Source organism: Oncorhynchus masou, chromosome 21, assembly GCF_036934945.1.
Source record: "Oncorhynchus masou masou isolate Uvic2021 chromosome 21, UVic_Omas_1.1, whole genome shotgun sequence".
Lineage (NCBI taxonomy): Eukaryota > Metazoa > Chordata > Actinopteri > Salmoniformes > Salmonidae > Oncorhynchus > Oncorhynchus masou.
This window is the reverse complement of record NC_088232.1, coordinates 34149574-34172607: the sequence shown is the minus strand read 5'-3', so window position 1 is coordinate 34172607 and position 23034 is coordinate 34149574. Positions and strand designations below refer to the sequence as shown.

The window sequence follows — 23034 nt, the reverse complement described above, 5'->3', positions numbered from 1 at the left end:
TCATGAGGTTGCGCACAGCTCATGTGAACCTCTCACAGGCAAGCTTTAGAAGGGAGACCAAGAGAAAGGCATCCGCATTAAGGATAGACCTTTGAAATGCACACTCAATATACACACTTGGAGAGTCCTCTCCAAAATGACGAATGGGATCCAAGCCGCCTCTGTAAAAACAGGTTGCACGTAGGGTTAAGAAAAAAAAAGTGCCAGACCTGTGCATTATATTCATGGCAGTGATGCATTTAATCAAAATGACTGTTCAAGCCACTGATCAGAGATGTACCAAATCCCAGAGGGGTTGCAACATCCATCACTATAAGGGCTTAAACTGGTAGAAGAAAAGGGAGCACACCATTTCCAATGCTCCAAAAGTTGGCAATACAAGTTACCTTTGACCGTCAGAGCGACATAAAAATAGTGAATATGTAGTTTAGTGGATGCAGTACAGACTAGACCACAGGAGGAGGTCTGTAAAAACAGTTCTGATTATTCTTAATGAGGCCTCCACTGCCCTAGCGCCACACTCAACCTGCTGCTCTGAATGGCTGTATACAACTGCCCAGCATCTCAGACTCCAGTCTCTCTGAGGAGAGGAATTGCTGTTTACTTTGGCAGTGAACCTCGTTGAGATTGCAACGCACCATTCCCTCTCCACAGCCTTTGGGGAGTGAAAATACCACTGGTGAAGCACAATGGTAATATTTTGCCCAAAGCAACACGAGAGGTCTTATAAGGGAACTGAGGTGTAGTGCATGACAAATGGACAAATGGATGGTATACTGGTGACAATCAGGGGGTATTACAGACAGTCACCCCGCTTTTCTTGATTCAAGACTGCATTTAATCCCACATAATTTCTCATTGTACAACCAATGTAGTATCAGTGGTACTGTATATAACTAATCATCTCATTCCAAACAGACCCTTGACTCCATCTCATAAACAGTCGTTATCAGTACATGAACAGAGTAGCGCAATGAACCAATGGACATGAGTGATGGTCAAGGGAATTTCCTGCACGTGGGTCAGTATAAATGCATTACGTTGTTGCATGTGAGCATTGTGCAACTCTTTAGGAAGGTGTTTGTTGGGGTGTATGTGTTTGACTCACCCAGTAGCGCTGTGGATGGGCCCTGTGTCAGAGTGGACAGCCCTGACAGGCCGCTGGGTCACAGCTCCAGTCCCATGACCATGCCGCACTGCTGGGGTCAGGGTGATGGCCCCTCTGCTCAGCACCCTGTTAGTCAGGTTCAGGTTGGTCAACTGCAGGGACAAGAGAACACACAGCGACATTGCATAAGAATCATTGGCACGCTAACTGCTAAATTGTGAGAATTTGTGGTGAAAAATGTCTACAATCATCTCTGCAGAGAAAAATGGTGAAACCTGAAATGTCAATACATGGTCTTATTGAGTAAGCAAGCAAATAGTGATATTAAACAAGTATAATCTGCTTGAGTTACTTGTCTTCCCACTATGGTACTGCAGACACCAGGGCTTTCGATTTCTTCTTATTGGACTCATACTTACTGGCGGCCGCCCTGTGTGCTGCAGCAGCAGTCTCATTTCTCCCTCCCCAGCTGTGTGAAATGTACACAGTGCATCTCGGAGCTAGTCTCCAGTCTCCACTCGGCAGCCAGGTGGTCCCCCCTCCCCGTAACTCCCCAACCCCCTGAGAGGGACTGTGGTCATTACTCACCAGCCAAATCAGTTTACCACCATAACAGCACAATTAGCAGTGAGGTGCTACAGTATCCAACCCCATTACTACAGTACATGCTACAGCATCATCAGACTGCATGGGGCTGCTGCATTCTCCCTACATACTGTACGGTCTATACTGCCCTGGGAGTTTGGTGGAAATTAATACTTATTCAGATTTTCTGTGGCCCTTCTCTGTCTCCTGCCCTCCAGCATACAGTGCAGAACCAAACAGAGGGGCTCATTAAAAGCAGTGGACTGGGGCGAAAGACAGGACAGAATCACAAATGAAAAATGTAGAATATGTTTCCTGATGAGTTCAGTTAAGAGTGACAGTTGATATTAAAAAATGATGATTATGTGATTCTGCAAAGCGGGAAAAAGACATTTTGTTTACAGTTCTTTTTAGAAATGACAGCCCAGCTAACAAACGTTCCCACAATTTTAGAGAACAGTCCCTTAAGACATTAGCAGTGATGCAAAAAGTACTCAATTGTCATACTTGAGTAAAAGTAAAAAGACACCTTAATAGAAAATGACTCAAGTAACAGTGAAAGTCACCCAGTAAAATACTACTTGAGTAAAAGTATACAAGTATTTGGTTTTAAATATACTTAAGTATCAAAAGTAAATTGAATTGCTAAAATGTACTTAAGTATCTAAAGTATAAGTAAAAATCATTTTAAATTCCTTATTTAAAATTCCTTTTTAAAATGTACGGATAACCAGGGCCACACTCCAACACTCCGACATAATTTAAAAACAAAGCATTTGTGTTTAGTGAGTCCACCAGATCAGAGACAGTAGAGATGACCAAGGATGTTCTCTTGATACGTGTGTGAATTGGACCATTTTCCTGTCAAAATGTAGTACTTTTGGGTGTCAGGGAAAATGTATGGAGTAAAAGGTACATTATTTTCTTTAGGAATGTAGTGAAGTAAAAGTTTCCATAAATATAAATAGTAAAGTTAAGTACAGATACCACAAAAAACGAATTAAGTCGTACCTTAAAGTATTTTTACACCACTGCATATTAGGTCATTAATTCTTGTGCTCATAGGAATGTTCCTGTGAATGTTCCCATGATGTGCAAGGAATGTTTCCAAGAGACCATTCCCTTAACTAAGCAATATGGCACAAGAGGCAGTGTTGCATCATGAATGCAGTCACAGGTAAATGGCGTGGTTCGGACCGACGCGATAGCAGGCCAATAAAGCAAGGCTTGGAACGCTGCTCATCCAATCAGCATCCAGCTCAACAGTATAAACGTTGTGTCACGCCCTGGTCGAAATATATTATGTTTATTCTTCATTTATTCGGTCAGGCCAGGGTGTGACATGGGTTATTGTGGTGTGTTTTTGTCTTGGGGTTTTGTGGGATGTCTAGCGTTAGTCTATGGCTGCCTGAGGTGGTTCTCAATCAGTCAGGTGATTATCGTTGTCTCTGATTGGGAACCATATTTAGGCAGCCATATTCTTTGTGTGTTTCGTGGGTGATTGTCCTTAGTGTCCTTGTTCCTGTATCTGTGTTAGTTTACACTAGTATAGGCTGTTTCGGTTTTCGTTACGTTCTTTGTTTTGTAGTGTTTGTATTTAGATTTGTGTTACGTTTTGTTCATTAAACATGGATCGCAATCTACACGCTGCATTTTGGTCCGACTCTCCTTCACCGCATGAAAACCGTTACACGTTGACTGCAACAGTAAAATAAATAACTGACACCCTTAACATAGAGTTCCAGTCAGTTTTAGAATGGTTACGGTCCATGATAAGGCTTTGCTCTGCTTTCTTGATATCTCAGTTAACCAGACATGTCCTACACGCCCTAGTTTTGTTGAACCTGGACTGCTGTCCAGTTGTGTGGTCAGGTGCCGCAACAACAAACAAAAAAACAGGCAAATTGCAGTTGGTCCAAAACAGAGCAGCACATATTGCACTACATGGAAGGCGAATGTCAATTAAATTCATGTCAATCTCTCCTGCCTCAAAATTGAGGATTGATTGACTGCATCACTATTGTTTTTTTGTGTGATGTGTAGAAGGTACCCAACGGTCTGTTTCACACAAGACATGCAAACAGATGTCTCTTCACAGTCCCCAGGTCCAGAACAGAGGCTGGGAAGCACACAGTATTAAATAGAGCTATATAAATGGAACTATTTGCCACCTCATGTAACTCAAGCTAGCAATAAAAACAGAGTCAAAAATCTGATAAAAAGAACACCTTACTCTGGGACTGTGGAGAGACAGACATTTTTATTCATTTTGTATGTGATACGTGCTTGGGATACGACTGTGATATATGGTTGTCTCAGCTTGGCTATCTTAAGATGAATCCACTCTGTAAGTCGCTCTGGATGGGAGCGTCTGCTGAATAGCTAAATTGTAAAGTAATGTAAATGTAGTGCTATGTATATTTACGTATAAAATGTATTTTATTTGTTGTGTTGTTTCTTGCTTGGACCCCAGGAAGAGTAGCTGCTGCCTCGGCAGAAGTTAATTGGGAATCCTAATAAATACTAAATACTGGCCCAATAAGCATATGCCCCAGTGACACCCCTTATTGGGACAGTGGTTAGGCCATTTGTCATTGGTGCTGGTGGCCTGGGTTCGAGACACGCTAGAGGAGTCCCCCTACTGTCCCATTCTTAGCACTATACCCTCACTGGATAGTTTTTTGGTACACCGCCCCATTCACAAAAATGGATACTATATTCTCACATGTTTAGCAATATACACTAGTATTCAGACCCCTTCCTTTTTTCACATTTTGTTACTTTACAGCTTCATTCTAAAATGTTCCTCATCAATCTACACACAATATCCCATAATGATAAAAAACGAAAATACATAAGTATTCAGACCCTTTGCTATGAGACTCAAAATAGAGCTCAGGTGCATCCTGTTTGGAATGCACCTGTGGTAAATTCAACTCATTTGACAGGATTTGGAAAGGCACACACCTGACTATATAAAGGTCCAACAGTTGACAGCGCATGTCAGAGCAAAAACCAAGCCATGAGGTCGAACGAACTGTCCGTAGAGCTTCAAATCAAAAATAATTTGGCGTCACACTTATTTACAGGTCCTTTGCCAACAATGCAGAATTAAAGATTAATAAAAAACATGGTGATAGTGAATAGTGAATAAAAACATGGCTATACAGTGCATTCGGAAAGTATTGAGACCTCTTGACGTTTTCCACATTTTGTTAAGTTACAACCTCAATCTAAATTAATACACACACACACACACACACACACACACACACACACACACACACACACACACACACACACACACACTGAAAACAGGTTGAGAAATTTTGGCACATTTACTACAAATAAAAAACAGAAATACTTTATTTACATAAGTATTCAGACCCTTTGCTATGAGACTCTAATTTGAGCTCAGGTGCATCCTATTTCCATTGATCACCCTTAATTGGAGTCCAACTGTGGTAAATTAAATTGATTGGACATGATTTGGAAAGGCACACACACCAGTCTATATAAAAAGGTCCCACGGTTGACAGTGCATGTCAGAGCAAAAATCAAGCCATGAGGTCAAAGGAATCGTCTGTAAAGCTCCTAGACAGGATTGTGTCGAGGCACAGATCTGGGAAGGGTACCAAAAAATGTCTGCAGTATTGAAGGTCCCCAAGAACACAGTGACCTCCATCATTCATAAATGGAAGAAGTTTGGAACCACCAAGACTCTTCCTGGAGCTGGCCGCCAAGCCAAACTGAGAATCGGCGGAGAAGAGCCTTGGTCAGGGAGGTGACCAAGAACCCGATGGTCACTCTGACAGAGCTCTAGAGTTAGGAAAACCTTTCAGAAGAACAACCATCTCTGCAGCAGTCCACCAATCAGGCCTTTAATGGTAGAGTGGCCAGACGGACGCCACTCCTCAGTAAAAAGATGCACATGACAGCCCGTTTGAAGTTTGCCAAAAGGCACCTAAAAGGACTCTCAGACAATGAGAAACAAGATTTTCTGGTCTGATGAAACCTAAATGGAACTCTGGCACCATCCTGCTGTGGGACTGTTTTTGAGCAGCAGGGACTGGGAGACTAGTCAGGATCAAGGGAAGGATGAACGGAGCAAAGTACAGAGAGATCCTTGATGAAAACCTGCTCCAGAGTGCTCAGGACCTCAAAGTGGGGTGAAGTTTCACCTTCCAACAGAACAACGACCCAGAAGCATACAGCCAAGATAACGCAGGAGTGGCTTCGGGACAAGTTTCTGTGTCTTTAAGTGGCCCAGCCAGAGCCTGGACTTGAACATCTCAGGAGAGACCTGAAAATAGCTGTGCAGCAATGCTCCCCATCCAACTGACAGAGCTTGAGAGGGTCTGCAGAGAAGAATTGGAGAAACCCCCCAAATACAGGTGTGCCAAGCTTGTAGTGTCATACCCAAGAAGACTCGAGGCTGTAAACGCTGCCAAAGGCACTTCAAAAAAGCACAGAGCAAAGTGTCTGAATACTTATGTAAATGTGATATTTCCGGGTTTTTTTTTATAATTATGGGGTATCATGTGTAGATTGATGAGGATAGCTGAGCATCTGAGAAATCTCTATCTAGATTTCCACTGAAACTCATCTTCCAATGAGAAAATTAATTTTAATTAGATCAGATAGGTGTGTTCTAACTGTTGCCAAATGATGACATTAACATATATTACAAGAATATGAGTAGGGTGACTCCCCTAGCAGGTTTCGAACCAAGACCAACAGCACCAATGACAAACACCCTAACCAGTGTCCCAATAAGGGATATCTCTAAGGCATGTGCTTATTGGGACAGAATAGTTAGGTCCTGTCCAGGACAAACCCTAACCCCTTCTTCCCTAGGCATTTGTGTAGATCTGAAACAATTTGATAGGTGTAAGCAAAAGGATGAATACACTTTGAAGTAAATCTCAGCTCGAACATTAATGTTGTATATTCTGAGAACATTGAAACCATGTTCTAGATAATATCAAACAGAACTTAAGGGAATTGTCTTCTCAAATTTAACACCAGAATATGCTAAAAAAGGTTCTCTCAGAAGGTTTTTGCTAACATAATAGAATGTTCCCCTAACTAAAGGAACTGGAAACTCAAACATTAGGGGAGCATTACAAAATGCGTTCTCCCTACAATTGTTAGCTGGGAGGGCTGTTTATTTTCTCTGCGCTTTAAAAGCCAAGTTCTGGGCAGGTGAACGAATTGTTTGGCTAGTAGTCATGCCAGAGAAAGGGAAATGTCAAACATTCCTAAACGACAGGTGTTTAAATTAATGCAAGAGCTGACAGAACACAGCCAGGTCGGGGAGCTTTTCAGGGCCCAATACAGAGTTTATTTTCATTCCTCAAGGATTTGGAAGGAATCTATAATATACTGTCAACAGATCTCAATGGTGAAGGTTCTTCAACCATGCTGACCTAGAAGTGCTGGGATGCCAGTTATCTTCAGTAAATCCATAATTACATTTGAATGTAAGTTTGAATCCATGAAATCGGAAATGCCAACATTTCACAATCAACCGTCAGTAACTTACATTTCCCCAAAAGGAACTCCCCATGTTGTTCATCAGGACTAAGGTGTTTCTCAACTCCAGGCTACCTTAATATGCACATTCCTACCATTACTGTATCCAACTAGGATTACACTTGACATGTGTCTGCTGCTGCTCTCCTGGGTGGGACAGGGAGGAAATTACTTTAATTTACAATTCTGTTTTGGGTGGATATGTTTGATATACCCGAAACATAAGAGATTTGACATTAACACTATCACGTTTCACCACAATGGAAGTAAAGAACATACGTCTCCAAACCAAATTGTAATGAATTAAATACTATATCATATTGAATCATGTTGGGGGGTACATGGGCCTTATGAAAGTGTAATCATGTTTCACGCCCTCAAGGTACAAGTTACATAGAGGGAGGACTGACAATCCAGCACATATTTTTTTGATTACACATGATAAGAAATACTTAAATTTACCCCATTCAAAATTATTACATTGTGAAACTAGTTAAGGTTATTCCCAAAAGATGAGGCCTGGCATGTGGAAAAGAGTAATTGCTGAATCTTCAAAAGGTCAATCAGTGGAACAAACCAGCAACCTTTCAGTTACTGGCCCAACCTCTTAACCATTAGGCTACCACCCTGTCCACACTAACACCACTATGACAAAGGGTGGGAGGAACCTGGTGTTGCTTCTCTATACAGAACACTCTATTATAAGTAATTTAATGACTTCTAATCTGAGTCGAGAGAAAGGCCAAGTATATTCAGACCCTTTAAGTGCAAACCATTAAACTATTTTGCACTGCAAAATAAGCTTTTGCCATTACCAGGATTAACTATGCATGGGAATTACAGAAAACATCTTTCAGAGGAATAGAATACTGTACAGAGAAGAGGAAGCCATAAAACTGCAGTCTGTGTGGTCTAGTGCCATCACAAAAAACTCCCAGAGAGGGAGAGCGAGAGAGAGGGAGGGAGCAAGGTAGAGTGGGAGGCTTGTGGGCTTACCCACTGAGAACGACAAACCCTCAGGGAAGAGAGGAAACAGGGAGGTGGTGGAGGAAGCAGAGCCCTTGCTCCCCCACTCGGTGCCAATTTGCCACATTCTTCCATTTATAAGCATCAATTACCACAAAAAAGTGACTGCCTGTTAAATATCAACAGAAAGCACTCCCTGTGGTGCATCTGATAATGAGACCTCACACAGAGCCTCAGCTCACCGCCCCACCGCTCAGATCAGCCAGCTCCAGCCCACAGGCTGTAGGCTCCAGGAACCCTCTCCGCCTGCTGGATGAGCAAGCAGCACTGAGCTCTGAGCCATCACTCCCCATGGGGTCACAGAGAGGTTTACACACTAACAACACAGCGGAATATTAAAACACGCACAGTAAGACCACTGTGCAAGACAGATCACTATACAGTACATCATACAATTGTAGTAGTTCTGTTTCCTGACATGACCACTCTACCTGTGCATCAGATGACTGTATCTAGTTGTTGAGCAGGAAAGGCAGAGGGGTTGGATAGGGTGACAGGAGACTCACGTGTTGTGTTAGGAGACTGATGTGGCTGGAGCTGTTGTACTGGCGGGCAGCCTGCTTCTCTGCCAGTTTCTGCAGGGCTGAGACTATGGCTTGTTGGTTGGACTGCGCCTGAGCAGGCAGTGAGTCCAGGTCCTTATTAAAGACCCCATTTGGATCTGGTCTGGGCCGGCTGGAGGGCGTCCTTCTGATTGCTGAAGCAGAGAGAAACATGAAATGAATGACGGGGTGTAGGGGTCCAGAGGTACTGCAGGGGGTCCATGGAAAAAATATACATTTTTTTATTTTTAAATGGCGATTCTAAATTACATACCTACATTAGAATAGAGGAGAATATCTTCTTTCCAATGATGTCAACTTCATTTCTCAACTCCTAATAATGAGCAAATTGTACTCATATCTGACATAGGCTTTTCAAAAGTTGCCGCTGGTAACCTTTCTCGACTTAGTCATACATTTTTGCCAACACATGGCTAACATTTGTATATTTATAAAATATTATATTTATAAAATATTATATATACAGTGCCTTGCGAAAGTATTCGGCCCCCTTGAACTTTGCGACCTTTTGCCACATTTCAGGCTTCAAACATAAAGATATAAAACTGTATTTTTTTGTGAAGAATCAACAACAAGTGGGACACAATCATGAAGTGGAATGACATTTATTGGATATTTCAAACTTTTTTAACAAATCAAAAACTGAAAAATTGGGCGTGCAAAATTATTCAGCCCCCTTAAGTTAATACTTTGTAGCGCCACCTTTTGCTGCGATTACAGCTGTAAGTCGCTTGGGGTATGTCTCTATCAGTTTTGCACATCGAGAGACTGAAATTTTTTCCCATTCCTCCTTGCAAAACAGCTCGAGCTCAGTGAGGTTGGATGGAGAGCATTTGTGAACAGCAGTTTTCAGTTCTTTCCACAGATTCTCGATTGGATTCAGGTCTGGACTTTGACTTGGCCATTCTAACACCTGGATATGTTTATTTTTGAACCATTCCATTGTAGATTTTGCTTTATGTTTTGGATCATTGTCTTGTTGGAAGACAAATCTCCGTCCCAGTCTCAGGTCTCCTTGAATGAGCTGAAAGTTTAGAGGGACGGCCAGGTCTTGGTAGATTTGCAGTGGTCTGATACTCCTTCCATTTCAATATTATCGCTTGCACAGTGCTCCTTGGGATGTTTCAAGCTTGGGAAATCTTTTTGTATCCAAATCCGGCTTTAAACTTCTTCACAACTGTATCTCGGACCTGCCTGGTGTGTTCCTTGTTCTTCATGATGCTCTCTGCGCTTTTAACGGACCTCTGAGACTATCACAGTGCAGGTGCATTTATACGGAGACTTGATTACACACAGGTGGATTGTATTTATCATCATTAGTCATTTAGGTCAACATTGGATCATTCAGAGATCCTCACTGAACTTCTGGAGAGAGTTTGCTGCACTGAAAGTAAAGGGGCTGAATAATTTTGCACGCCCAATTTTTCAGTTTTTGATTTGTTAAAAAAGTTTGAAATATCCAATAAATGTCGTTCCCCTTCATGATTGTGTCCCACTCGTTGTTGATTCTTCACAAAAAAATACAGTTTTATATCTTTATGTTTGAAGCCTGAAATGTGGCAAAAGGTCGCAAAGTTCAAGGGGGCCGAATACTTTTGCAAGGCACTGTATTTAAAAAAAAGTTTACCCTTATTTTATATTATTGTATAATCAGCTACTCATAGCAAAAATGTGTTTGGAGTTACTTTTCTAGCTAATAGGCTATGTTAGAGTTTACACAAAATAATGAAAAACTACCAACCAAATCTATTCATTTTAAAAAGCTGATTACTTTTCCTTGCCATTATCAGTCACCTGATAAGGAATTCAAATTTTTTGCTAACGTATGATGGGGATCCATGGGTCGCCAGCTTGCCCGCGAGGGGGTCCCTGGGCAAGAAGAGGTGGAAGACCACCGGCTTAGGCCATAGAAAGACTGGGAGCTGAGAACACACCAAACATCTATCAGGATGTTATCCATCAAAGGTTTACCTTGACCTGCAGAGGTGGGCCTGGAGATCTTCTGGCTGTAGATGTGGATGGCACCAGGCATGGAGGACGAGGCTGCAGCCGCAGAGGAGGTGGAGGTAAAGGACTGGACCTGCCTTAGGACCTGGGAGACTGGTGGTGCTGAGACTGTGGTGGGACCAGAGCGGGCAGCTGCCCATATTACCCGAGGGGGCTGGGGGACAAGGGTCGAGGTTGAGGAGAACACAGAGGCCTGGGGCTGTGGAGGGGTTTCTGGCTGGCGAGGGGAGTGGAGGCGAAAGTGGGACTGGTCGTAGGATGGGGGCTGAGATGGGGGCGGTGGTGGGGGACAGTGCAGGGGAAGAGACTGGGGTGGGTTCTGGGGGTGAGAAAAGTGCTGCAGGTGGATGTGGCCACAGTCTAAGGCAGCTGGAAAGCTGGAGGAGTGCTGGGAGGCCTGGACCTCGGGCTGTTTACTACTTCTGAGGGCTGCAGCCGGTTGCTCTCCGGTGGGTTGGTCAGCAGTGGGTTGGACTACACTGGCCTGGTCTGTGCTGTTTCTGACTTCAGACGTTGAGGACTCAGAGGCGCTGGAGCCCTCTTTTGCCATGGGCAAAGCTGTTCAGAGCACAAAATAAGCCAGATCCCTGTTATCATCCAGCCGGCCATTCCATGGCTCTGACACACGTGGGTTAATAATTAGATGCTGACCTGTACTTGACTTTGTATGACTCAGCCTTTTTTTCCTTAATGTGACTTTTCAAAATCAAAACTGCAAAATTCCCAAATACATTAAAGGATTTGTCAACAAAGGACGAAATAAAATGTGAACTAATTGTAGAAATATGTGGAATCTGTGGCACACTGGAATACAAAAGTTCCTACTGAACAGATGTAATTCATCTGACAATTTCTACTCACTTTTCTGGTTCTCTGTGGTAGCTGGCTCTCTTGAACCTAGGCTGTTGCTATTGTCAGGTTTAGTGCTCCGACGTTTGGTTCCTAAAAAGACACTGGCTGATTTGTTTTTATGTGTGTAGAATGTCAGGACCTCCTCCAGATCACTTTCACTGGAAGAGAAGAGAGCAGTGTGAACATTCTCCACGATACCAAGAACAAGACCCGTGTTAAGTAGCAGAAGTGAAACAGTCAGGAGCGAGTAGGTCCTGATTCACTTACCTTGCCTCAGCAATAAACTCCTGAAACACACTGGGGTTGATACAATGTTCTTGGTCTTTGATCTTCTCCACTTTCTTCACCATATGCTCTGTCTCCTGTGAGGAAAGAGACCAGTCAGAAACCAAGTATACTGGCCTGTCTGAGCAACTCAGTATTAAAAGTCATTTGTTGCTTCCTCATAAAATGAACAACTCAACCAATTTAATAAAACATTTTACCCCTTTTTCTCCTCAATTTTAGGGTATCCAATTGGTAGTTACAATCTTGTCTCATAGCTGCAACTCCCGTACGGACTCGGGAGAGGCGAAGGTCGTCCTCCAAAACACAACCCAACCAAGCCGCACTGCTTCTTGATACAATGCTCACTTAACCCGGAAGCCTGCCGTATCAATGCATCGGAGGAAACACCTGGCGACCGTGTCAGCGTGCACTGAGCCCGGCCTGCCACAGGAATTGCTATTACACGATGGGACAAGGACATCCCTGCCGGCCAAACCCTCCCCTAACCCGGATGGCACTGGGCCAATTGTGTGCCGCCCCATGGGTCTCCCGGTCGCGGCCGGCTGCGACAGAGCCTGGACTCGAACCCAGAATCTCTAGAGGCACAGTTAGCACTGCGCCACCCGGGAGGCCATCGAACCAAACATTTGTAATTGGATAAGAACTCAAAGGAAAAACTAAACTAATAATGAAAATAAATGGAGACTCCCTGACGAGTGTAATAACTATAAACAGGTCCTAGAACAGTAGCAGACACTAGAGGCTGAAGAGTCTCCTGCTGTTTGGCTGGCAGTGGACACCTTGTTGTAGCAGTGGATGAACTCTCCTAGCTGGTGGGACAGGATGCGTCGGCGATCCTGGAGGGGGAGCTGGCGACTGGGCAGGACCATCCTCATGTCCTGCTGAAGGTTACTGGCCGCACGCTTCAGGAAGCGGATCACCAGCTCCTAGAGATGAGACCTGATGTCACTGCACTTCATCATTACACTCACTTTTACGTTGTGTTATTATTTCATTTATTGCGACAACAAAAAAATGGACTTTTCATGGACACATGTTCACATTTATTTTCTCCAGAGGCTTTTCTGATAAAATCAACATTAACGCAGTCACGTGCTCACACGATTTTCCTCTCTATGTGGCCACAAACACCTCAGCACATTATGACCCAAGTGGCTCCGATGAGTAGCATAATGCAGATAAACATAACACAAGGGTCCAGGTTCCCTTTTCCATACAGTCATTCCCCGGGGCAATGGTATCAGACAGTTGTATTACCATTTGCTCATTGTCCTTCTCTGGCCAGGCGGAGTTAGCGATAGTCCTGCTCTCTGCGAGTAGCCTCATCTGCACCCGAAGGAGATAGGAGGAGAAGGCCATCCGAGCCTGGACCTTACTGCAGAACAGGGGGAGAGAGAGGCTTGATTTAGGAGGACATGAGAGGCTGAGGAGAGGAAACTAAGGAGGAAGAGAAAAAATATGACCGAGACAGGAAGAGGAAAGAACATTTTGTAAAGATAAAAAAATTGCAAAGATAAGCATGGTTAAACAAGACAAAATGGTATGGAGAGAATGACAGTAGAGAAAGAAATTGCCCACACAGGAACACACACACCGCAACACAGATCATATCTCCAACTTTGTCATTCCCTGACAGTAAATAATGAATAATCTCCACCCGGTCTCCAGACAATTTAAATGGGAACAAAGGTTTACTGCCTTTCAGAAATCTCGGATACATGTGTTACAACAGCAAGCACAAGCACTGATGCATATTCTGTTTGTTATTTTAGGCATCATGCAAGAGACAAAACAAATACAGGTATGTATCATTTTCAGCCAGAGTGTTGGAGCACAGTGTGACTTGTCCTCTCGGCCAGCACCAAGAGTGAATAATTGTTTTCATGGCCCAAATTAACCTGAAAAGGGTACTGCCAGTACATTGTAGTGGAAAAATGTTTTGGAGAAAGCTGTCAAACATAAACAATGATATACTGTACTATAATTTCCCAGGTCCCTTCACAGTCCTGGCAAGCTCAGAGGAATTTCGACAAACGTAGACTTGTTATTGTAATTCCCCCTCAAATTACAATTTCAGACACACTTAAAAAAAATCTATAGGAGACTGGAGCCCTTGTTGCCATTTAGACAGAAGAATGTAATATTCATTAATGTTATTGTAAAAACAAAAAGAGGTCTAAATATTTTTGCACGCGTATTACAAAATTAAGGATGGTGGGGAGCCTTTCAAGTCCTTCCAAATTAAAACAGAGAAAGGACAGTTTGACTCCTACAATTAACAGTCAAATCACAGGGAGTGTCTCCACATTGAATTCAAGGCTGACACTCAGGATTCGCTTCCTCAGTGTTTTCTCTATGTTGTGAATTAGGTACACATGGAAGAGACTGATCACAACATCCCGGGGTAAGAAAAGAGGCCCAGATTTTCTCCTTTGCTTTTTTGGCCCGTGCTCTGGGAGCCTCATATTTCTCCTTCTGCTGCTGAGAGAAGCAAAGTGAGGGGTGGTGGGATGGATGAAAAGGGAGAGAGGAGAATTCGGAGAGGGCTGCCAACAGGAGCAGAAGCCTGCGGTGTGCACTGACCTGAGGTCCCAGCCCTGCTGGAGGATGTGGAGCAGGTTGACTTTGGGTTTGGCAGTGGTGCATCGGGCCGGTTCTGCTGAGGACAGGGCCTCATTGTGGAACCGCTTCAGTGAGGTGGGCACACTGTCAGCCTGCACCACTAATGAACCCAGGGCTTTCTTATTCTTCTCCTCTTCCTCCTGAACCCTCTCCTCCCCCTCTTCAACATCCTCCTCGTCACTGGTCCCAGTAGGGGAGGCCTTGCGACCCCTCGCTTAAGTACAAAGCATTACAGAAAAAAAGTCAAACCTCACAATGTCAATTATATCATTGTGTCTTTACTGGATCAAATGCAAACACACTTCAACACAAGCGATCTTATGGTAGTTGTTATATAAACTCACTGTCATATTTGGCCATATTCATTCTGGTAGTGGGGAGTTCTTCATAGAAAGTAAAGGAATGAACGCGTCTGATTGTCTCCCCCTTGGCTTGGCCAGACAGGCCGTGGTCTGGGTCTGAGACTAGACAGAGTGTTGCTATGCTGTGTCAGCTGGAAGAGGACAGACTCCCTGAGGCCTACCTGCTCTTTTCCTCCCCATGGCGGAGTGCTCTGCCAGGTGGCGCAGCCTCCGCCTCCGTGCCTCCAGCGACAACAGCTTCCTCTCGTACTGGATCACGTGACACGCGTGGAACACATCCACCTGCAGCTGCACATTACCATTCAGCTTCCTGATGGGGGACGAGAGGAACGGCTTTAATATGATTCCTGAACCACAGATTCCCATTCAGTATGATAAAACTGAGGGATCAGTTCAACTCATTCAGCCTGCATTGCAATATTTCTGCTATAGCATTCAAGTGTTGCTTTACTCCCAATGTCAAATAATACAGCAGAACTATTTAAGGCACTGTAATAATATACAGGTATATTAGACATTGCTAAGACAAGTGTGGCTGAATAAGTCCCTGAGAAGATAAATGTTCCACATTTTCCGAGATATTGTGGTAAGATATGGAAAGTTGGAAGACATGGAAGTGGTCAGATGACGCAGATGCTATGCTACAAGACAGTTTTGCAAGCACAAACTGGAATATGTTCCAGGATTCATCCAATGGCATTGAGGAGTGTACCACCTCAGTCACCGGCTTCATCAATAAGTGCATCGACGACGTCATTCCCATAGTGCGTACATATCAAAACCAGAAGCCATGGGTTGCAGGCAATATCTGCACCAAGCTCAAGGCTAGAGCTGCCGCTTTCAAGGAGTGGGAAATCCAGCTATGCCCTCAGACGAACGACCAAACAGGCAAAGTGTCAATACAGGACTGAAGATTGAATCCTACTACAGCAGCTCAGACACTCGTCAGATGTGGTAGGGCTTGCAAACTATTACGGACTACAAAGGGAAATCCAGCCGCGAGCTGCCCAGTGACGCGAGCCTACCAGACGAGCTAAATGCCTTTTATGCTCGCTTCAAGGCAAGCAACACTGAAGCATGCATGAGAGCACGAGCTGTTCCAGACAACTGTGTGATCACACACTCCGGAGCCGATGTGAGCAAGTCCGTTAAATAAGTCAACATTCACAAGGCCGCGGGCCAGACGGATTACCAGGACGTGTATTCAGAGCATGGGCTGACCAACTGGCAAGTGTTTCTTCACTGACATTTTCAACCTCTCCCTGACCGAGTCTGTAATACCTACATGTTTTAAGCAGACCACCATAGTCCTTGTGCTCAAGAAAGGGAAGGTAACCTGCCTAAACTACTACCGCCCCTGTAGCACTCATGTCGGTAGCCATGAAGTGCATTGAAAGGCTGGTCATAGCTAACACCATCATCTCAGAATCCCTAAACCCACTCCAATTCGTATATATATATATACTGTATATATATATATACACTGTATATATATATATATATATATACTGTATATATATATATATATATATACTGTATATATATATATACTGTATATATATATATATATATACTGTATATATATATATACAGTATATATACATATATATATATATATATATACAGTATATATATATATATATATATATATATATATATATATATACTGTTCATTGATACATTTAGCTCAGTGTTCAACACCATAGTGAGCTCAAAGCACATCACTAAGCTAAGGACCCTGGGACTAAACACATCCCTCTGCAACTGGACCCTGACCTTCTGACAGGCCGCCCCCAGGGGGTAAAGGTAGGCAACAACACATCTGCCATGCTGATCCTCAACACGGGGTCCCTCAGGGGTGCGTGCTTAGTCCTCTCTGTACTCCCTGTTCACCAACGACTGCACGGCCAAGCACGACTCCAACACTATCATTACGTTTGCTGACGAAACAACAATGGTAGGCATGATTACCGACAACGATGAGACAGCTTAGAAACCTGGCAGTGTGGTGCCAGGAGAACAACCTCTCCTTCAGCGTGCACAAGACAAAGGGGTGATAGTGGACGACAGAAAAAGGAGGGCCGAACACGCCCCCATTCACATTGACAGGACTGCAGTGGAGCAGGTCGAGAGCATGGTCCAAACACACCAAGACAGTCGTGAAGAGGGCACAACAATGCATTTTCTCCCTCAGGAGACTGAAAACATTTGGCATATGTCCTCAGATCCTCAAAAAGTTCTACAGCTGCACCATCGAGAGCATCCTGGCCGGTTGCATCACTGCCTGGTATGGCAACTGCTCGGCATCCGACCGTAAGGCGTTACAGACGGTAGTGCGTACGGCCTAGTAAATCACTGGGGCCAAGCTTCCTGCCATCCAGGACCTATATACTAGCCGGTGTCAAAGACTCCAGTTACCAAAGTCATAGACTGTTCTCTCTGCTACCGCACGGCAAGCGGTACTGGAGCGTCAAATCTAGGTCCAAAAGGCTCCTTAAACAGCTTCTAACCCCAAGCCATAAGACTGCTGAACAATTAATCAAATGGCCACCTGAACTATTTACATTTTATTTGATAGTAAGGGAAAATGACGGCAATAACACCCACCGTGATCTTGAGGTCACCACCGCTTTCCCCAATCTGAGGACCAAAGCAAGCGACATGGAAAAATCATAAAGGGCCAGAGGAGATGCCAGCTCCCTAGAAAATATTATGCTATAGTGAAACTGAGTAAATTAAATACTGTACAAAAACCTAAAACTCATAATCACAATATGCATCTGAAGTCTGAACCCATGCAACAGAATAAATAAATGTGTTGAATTGTGTACCAAAATTCTTTATAGTTTTGTTAATTCTATAACATTTTCCCTGCTCTTCCTTACTCTATAAACTCTCCCCAGCACCAAATGCTGTTTGAAGGACTAGACTACCAAAGCCACACTGCCACACAGACACTGTGCTCGCTCTGGAAAAGTTTACAGTTTACTATTACCATACAGATCTTATTAGCTGTTGTCCTCACCTATTCATCTGAAGACAAAACAAACAGTCAACCAACAGTTTCCACAAACTGATGGAGAAGCTGTTCCCTTTCCCAACTACGAAGGAAATGCTTACCCTCCATGGAAAAGTCTGTTAGCCAACATGGAGTTCATCGATGTCTTATATTCCAGATAACCACTGAGAAACAGAGACACAGATAATGACAAAATGATAACCATCAACATCACAGGCTGCACTGGGCTTCAGCATCTTCTGTCTAATTTGTAGGGGGGGGGGGGGGGTGAATGTGTTACAACAGGGATATTGTGATACTCAATGTATCCCCAGTAATTTCAAGACCACTTCGAAACATACTGTGTAAAAAGCCACAAATCCCCAGTATTAACAGGCCCATAAAGCTAATCAAGCAGCAAATCCCTCATACAGGAATATGGACTGTAAGCACAAAACTAGATTTCCTCCTAAATAGGGGGTTTAATGCTGTTTCAACTAGAAGTCATCATGGGATTTCAGCCATGTTTGGGGAAAATATAAAAATGTAAAGTCTATAAATACTCTGAGATGTTATGTACAGTAACCAGCCAATTCTCTAATGTGTATCAGCTTCTCACCTTACTCCTAACTGCAGTAGTAATAGATATATTAAGTAGTAATAGCAGTGGCTAAATGTAGGGAGGCAGCATTATGGACATCGCTTTTCTTCCCTTATTCTAAAATGTATCTAGACACTTGCATTAGTGTGCAACATTACCCAGCGTGTCTGAATCCCTCTCACCTATACAGTTCCCATGTCTCTGGGGTGGGGAAGATCCGGATGAACCCGCCTCGTCTCTCGTGCTCCTCTCTTATCCTCCTCAGGACTTTCACCTGCCATGGAGAAGAAGAAGAAAAAAATAACCCTTAACTACAATTCTATGTTAGTGATAGATAATATGATAGATCTGCATGAGAGGGAAACTAACTTCAGCTATGTATATTTACCTCCTCAGCAGTCAGGCCCAGGGTGCTGTCCCCCTGTTTACTTCCTGGCTTCTCCTTAGGCCCGTCTGTGTCAGTGTTGTTGGCTGACAGGGGTCTCTGCCGCTGCAGGAGAGGAGGAGAGTGAACACATTGTTATATTGATACGGTACCATCCACATACTTCCCACATAAATCCTCCCGATACTGGTTTAATACATAAATCCACCCTGATACTGGTTTAATACATAAATCCACCCTGATACTGGTTTAATACATAAATCCACCCTGATACTGGTTTAATACATAAATCCACCCTGATACTGGTTTAATACATAAATCCACCCTGATACTGGTTTAATACATAAATCCACCCTGATACTGGTTTAATACATAAATCCACCCTGATACTGGTTTAATAAGTGTAATGAATAGGGTGTTAATGAATAGGGTGTTAATGCAAGTTGGCTAGCTCTGTTAAAGTCTTACATTTGCACCTAAGAAATCATCTCACACACTGATAAAACTAATACATCTTAAAATGTAACAATCTTTACATACAGAAAAGAACCAACTACATTGAAAATGTTTAAAAATAAACAAATAATCCTCTTTCCTCCCTCCCTGGGTTACATAAATGGCACATTTTCTATCTTGGCTAGCTGGCATTCCTGACTCCCTCTTACTCGACATGCATTACCAGGGCTGATTGACGACTGGAGCGCAGGTTTGAACCCGGTCAGACAGCAGGGGCTTAACCCCACAGGATCACATACAGCATTTGTCATCTAAATAGTGGGGGGAGGTTACTTTTAATTTGTCTGACTGGTTGGGGGAAATATTAAATCATCTCAACTGCTGCTCCTAATCACAGTATAGGGGAAAAGGACAGGTTGTCCCTAGGAGCCCAGGATTCTGTAACTGCCTCTAACAGGACTGCTATAGTGGCAAGATTGTTTTGCGGTGTCTGTAACCGGAAGAGGGGCATTGCACACTTGTACTAATGTGATGGATTCTAAGAGCTGCATTGCGATGCTTATAAATCATAGTCTTGCCCAGACCAATCTACTAAAGACTATTCGATTTAAAGCACCACTTTAAGACCTTGATGCATAAATCGATAGAGGGTACTTTTTGGAAGCCGCAAATAGGGAAAATAGCAGAATAGTTTGGACTCAAAAAGAGTATAAGCGGTTGAAAAAGTGACTTTCTTACCAGTTAAATGTAAAGACGTCACGGTGGTGAGGGAGAGGGAAAAGGTGCAGCAGGGTTAATGTGGTTGGGTTAGAGGATATGAGAAGGCAGGACAACTTACCACTTTGGAGGGTGCAATGGTGGACTGAGCAGATAAAGGACGCTAAGAGAGGCAATGGAGTGTAAGTGACAGTGAGATGAACATCAGCCGCTAACTACACCTCACTGTAAACATACACACATGCAAAGAAGCACACTTAGACAAGCACATCAAAAGAAACAAACAGACACATGCATACAGAACACATATGCACAAACTTCCAGCCTTCTTACTGTAGAGAAACTATCTGTGCTCATTACACGATAACTATAAGGTGGAGTAGAAAAATGTCTGATTTGATGTCCCACCAGCAGATCCCAGCCCAGACCGGGTGCAGTAGTTGACTGCACTGAGCCAAGTGTATTAGCTGCTGTGGCATCATTTAGCAAAAGGGCCTAGTGAGAGGATTAGTCACTTGATAAAAAACAATAAATAATAATCCACAGAGTGCTGCACTCGCAGTGCTGATGATGTCACCCCAACACTGCAATTACATTAACAGTTGTTTTTCATGAGAATGATTTTCCATGAGGGCAAAAAGGGCTCAGCTCTAACAGCAAAACAAGTACAGTACAGCACAGTAAGAGACATGAGATGCTGAGAAAGACATTCCATGAAGTTAGGTTACAATTGAAGTCGGAAAACTCGTTTTTCAACCACTCCACACATTTCTTGTTAACAAACTACAGATTTGGCAAGTCGGTTAGGACATCTACTTTGTGTATGACACAAGTACATTTTCCAACAATTGTTTACAGACAGATTATTTCACTGTATCACAATTCCAGTGGGTCAGAAGTTTACATACACTAAGTTGACTGCGCCTTTAAACAGCTTGGAAAATTCCAGAAAATTAAGTCATGGCTTTAGAAGCTTCTGATTAATTGGTTAATTGACATCATTTGAGTCAATTGGGGGTGTACTTGTGGATGCATTTCAAGGCCTACCTTCAAACTCACAATGCCTCTTTGCTTCACATCATGGGAAAATCTAAAGAAATCAACCAAGACCTCAGGAAAATAAATTGTAGACCTCTACAAGTCTGGTTCATCCTTGGGAGCAATTTTCAAATGCCTGATGGTACCAAGTTCTTCTGTACAAACAATAGTACGCAAGTATAAACACCATGGGAACACGCAGCCGTCATGCTGCTCAGGAAGGAGACGCATTCTGTCTCATAGAGATGAATGTACTTTGGTGTGAAAAGTGCAAATCAATCCCAGAACAGTAGCAAAGGACTTTGTGAAGATGCTGGAGGAAAGAGGTACAAAAGTATCTATATCCACAGTAAAGCAAGTCCGATATCGACATAACCTGAAAGGCCAGTCAGCAAGGAAGAAGCCACTGCTCCAAAACCGCCATAAAAAAGGCAGACTACAGTTTGCAACTGCACATGTCCCCTGGTCTGATGAAACAAAAATAAAACTGTTTGGCCATAATGACCATCGTTATGTTTGGAGGAAAAAGAGGGAGACTTGCAAGCTGAAGAACACCATCCCAACCGTGAAACACGGGGGTGGCAGCATCATGCTGTGGGGGTGCTTTGCTGCAGGAGGGATTGGCACACTTCACAAAATAGATGGTAGCATGAGGAATGAAACTTATGTGGATATATTGAAGCAACATCAAGACATCAGTCAGGAAGTTAAAGCTTGGTCACAAATGGGTCTTCCAAATGGACAATGACCCCAAGCATACTTTCAAAGTCGTGGCAAAATGGCTTAAGGACAACAAAGTCAAGGCATTGGAGTGGCCATCACAGAGTCCTGCTCTCAATCCTACAGACAATTTGTGGGCAGAACTGAAAAAGCGTGAGCGAGCAAGGAGGCCTACAAACCTGACTCAGTTATACCAGCTCTGTCAGGAAAAAATGGGCCAAAATTCACCCAACTTATTTTGGGAAGCTTGTGGAAGGCTACCCAAAATGTTTGACCCAAGTTAAACAATTTATGCTACCAAATACTAATTGAGTGTATGTAAACTTCTGACCCACTGGGAATGTAATGAAAGAAATAAAATATTAAATAAATCATTCTCTATTATTATTCTAACATTTCACATTCTTAAAATAAAGTGGTGATCCTGACCTAACACAGGGAATTTTTACTAGGATTAAATGTCAGGAATTGTGAAAAACTGAGTTGAAATGTATTTGGCTAAGGTGTATGCAAACCTCCGACTTCAACTGTATATGGCATGGAAAGACGGTTCCTTCAGATGTCGAAAGTAAATCACTTTTTGTGAAACAATAAGAAGGGTGGTGTCCCGTACCTGTGCTTTGGGGGCTGGGTACTTCAGGCCCGGGTCCAGAGCCACCCGTTCAGAGCGGGGTTGTCGTAGCAGGGGGTCCTGACAAACAAAGCCTGCAGGGACATGACTCTACAATGAGTAAATGACAGTGGCCAAATATTCTGGAGAGCATGTGTTAGCTATAGCAGTAAAACCACATGAATAAAGATCAATCTGATACTACCATTTGTGACATCAATATGGCAGCTCTAGTCCTAATCTTTCTCCACAGTTCTTCTCACACCGACTCCCAATAATTGACATATGCTCTCTCTTTCTAAAACTCACTATGAGCTAACTGATCCAAGAAGTGAAGACAGAAAAACTACTTTACACTTTCCCTTCATACTTTCTCATACAGAGTGATAGGAAAACGTATTTTGGATCAAATCGACAGCTCAGGTCCTGAGGTTCTTTGTACTGCCTCATCCAAGCCGTCAGGTAAGAATCGGGCTCTTGCCACGTTCTTGTCTAAATGCAGCAATTATTACAAGCACGGCTGACGCGTTACTGACAGCTACACACAAGGGGAAAATGAAT

The 23034-nt window shown here is 43.3% G+C and overlaps 1 protein-coding gene across 4 annotated transcripts in view; it reads right to left on the bottom strand.

Annotated features, from left to right (window-relative positions):
- The window catches only part of ttll5 (tubulin tyrosine ligase-like family, member 5), a 98070-nt gene that overhangs the window by 49156 nt on the left and 25880 nt on the right, over window positions 1–23034 (bottom strand). For 3 of the 4 annotated variants that reach the window (XM_064928255.1, XM_064928258.1, XM_064928256.1), the window contains exons 15-29: window positions 22477–22568; window positions 20227–20268; window positions 18936–19037; window positions 18730–18821; window positions 18069–18131; window positions 17556–17588; window positions 15110–15258; window positions 14548–14800; window positions 13222–13339; window positions 12744–12890; window positions 11944–12038; window positions 11686–11834; window positions 10789–11382; window positions 8761–8951; window positions 1109–1260 (exon numbers count right to left, since the gene is read on the bottom strand). In XM_064928255.1, coding sequence (XP_064784327.1) covers window positions 1109–1260; window positions 8761–8951; window positions 10789–11382; window positions 11686–11834; window positions 11944–12038; window positions 12744–12890; window positions 13222–13339; window positions 14548–14800; window positions 15110–15258; window positions 17556–17588; window positions 18069–18131; window positions 18730–18821; window positions 18936–19037; window positions 20227–20268; window positions 22477–22568 — 2272 coding nt within the window. The remainder of the gene's footprint in view (window positions 1–1108; window positions 1261–8760; window positions 8952–10788; window positions 11383–11685; window positions 11835–11943; window positions 12039–12743; window positions 12891–13221; window positions 13340–14547; window positions 14801–15109; window positions 15259–17555; window positions 17589–18068; window positions 18132–18729; window positions 18822–18935; window positions 19038–20226; window positions 20269–22476; window positions 22569–23034) is intronic. The other variant, XM_064928257.1, reaches the window with a different exon arrangement.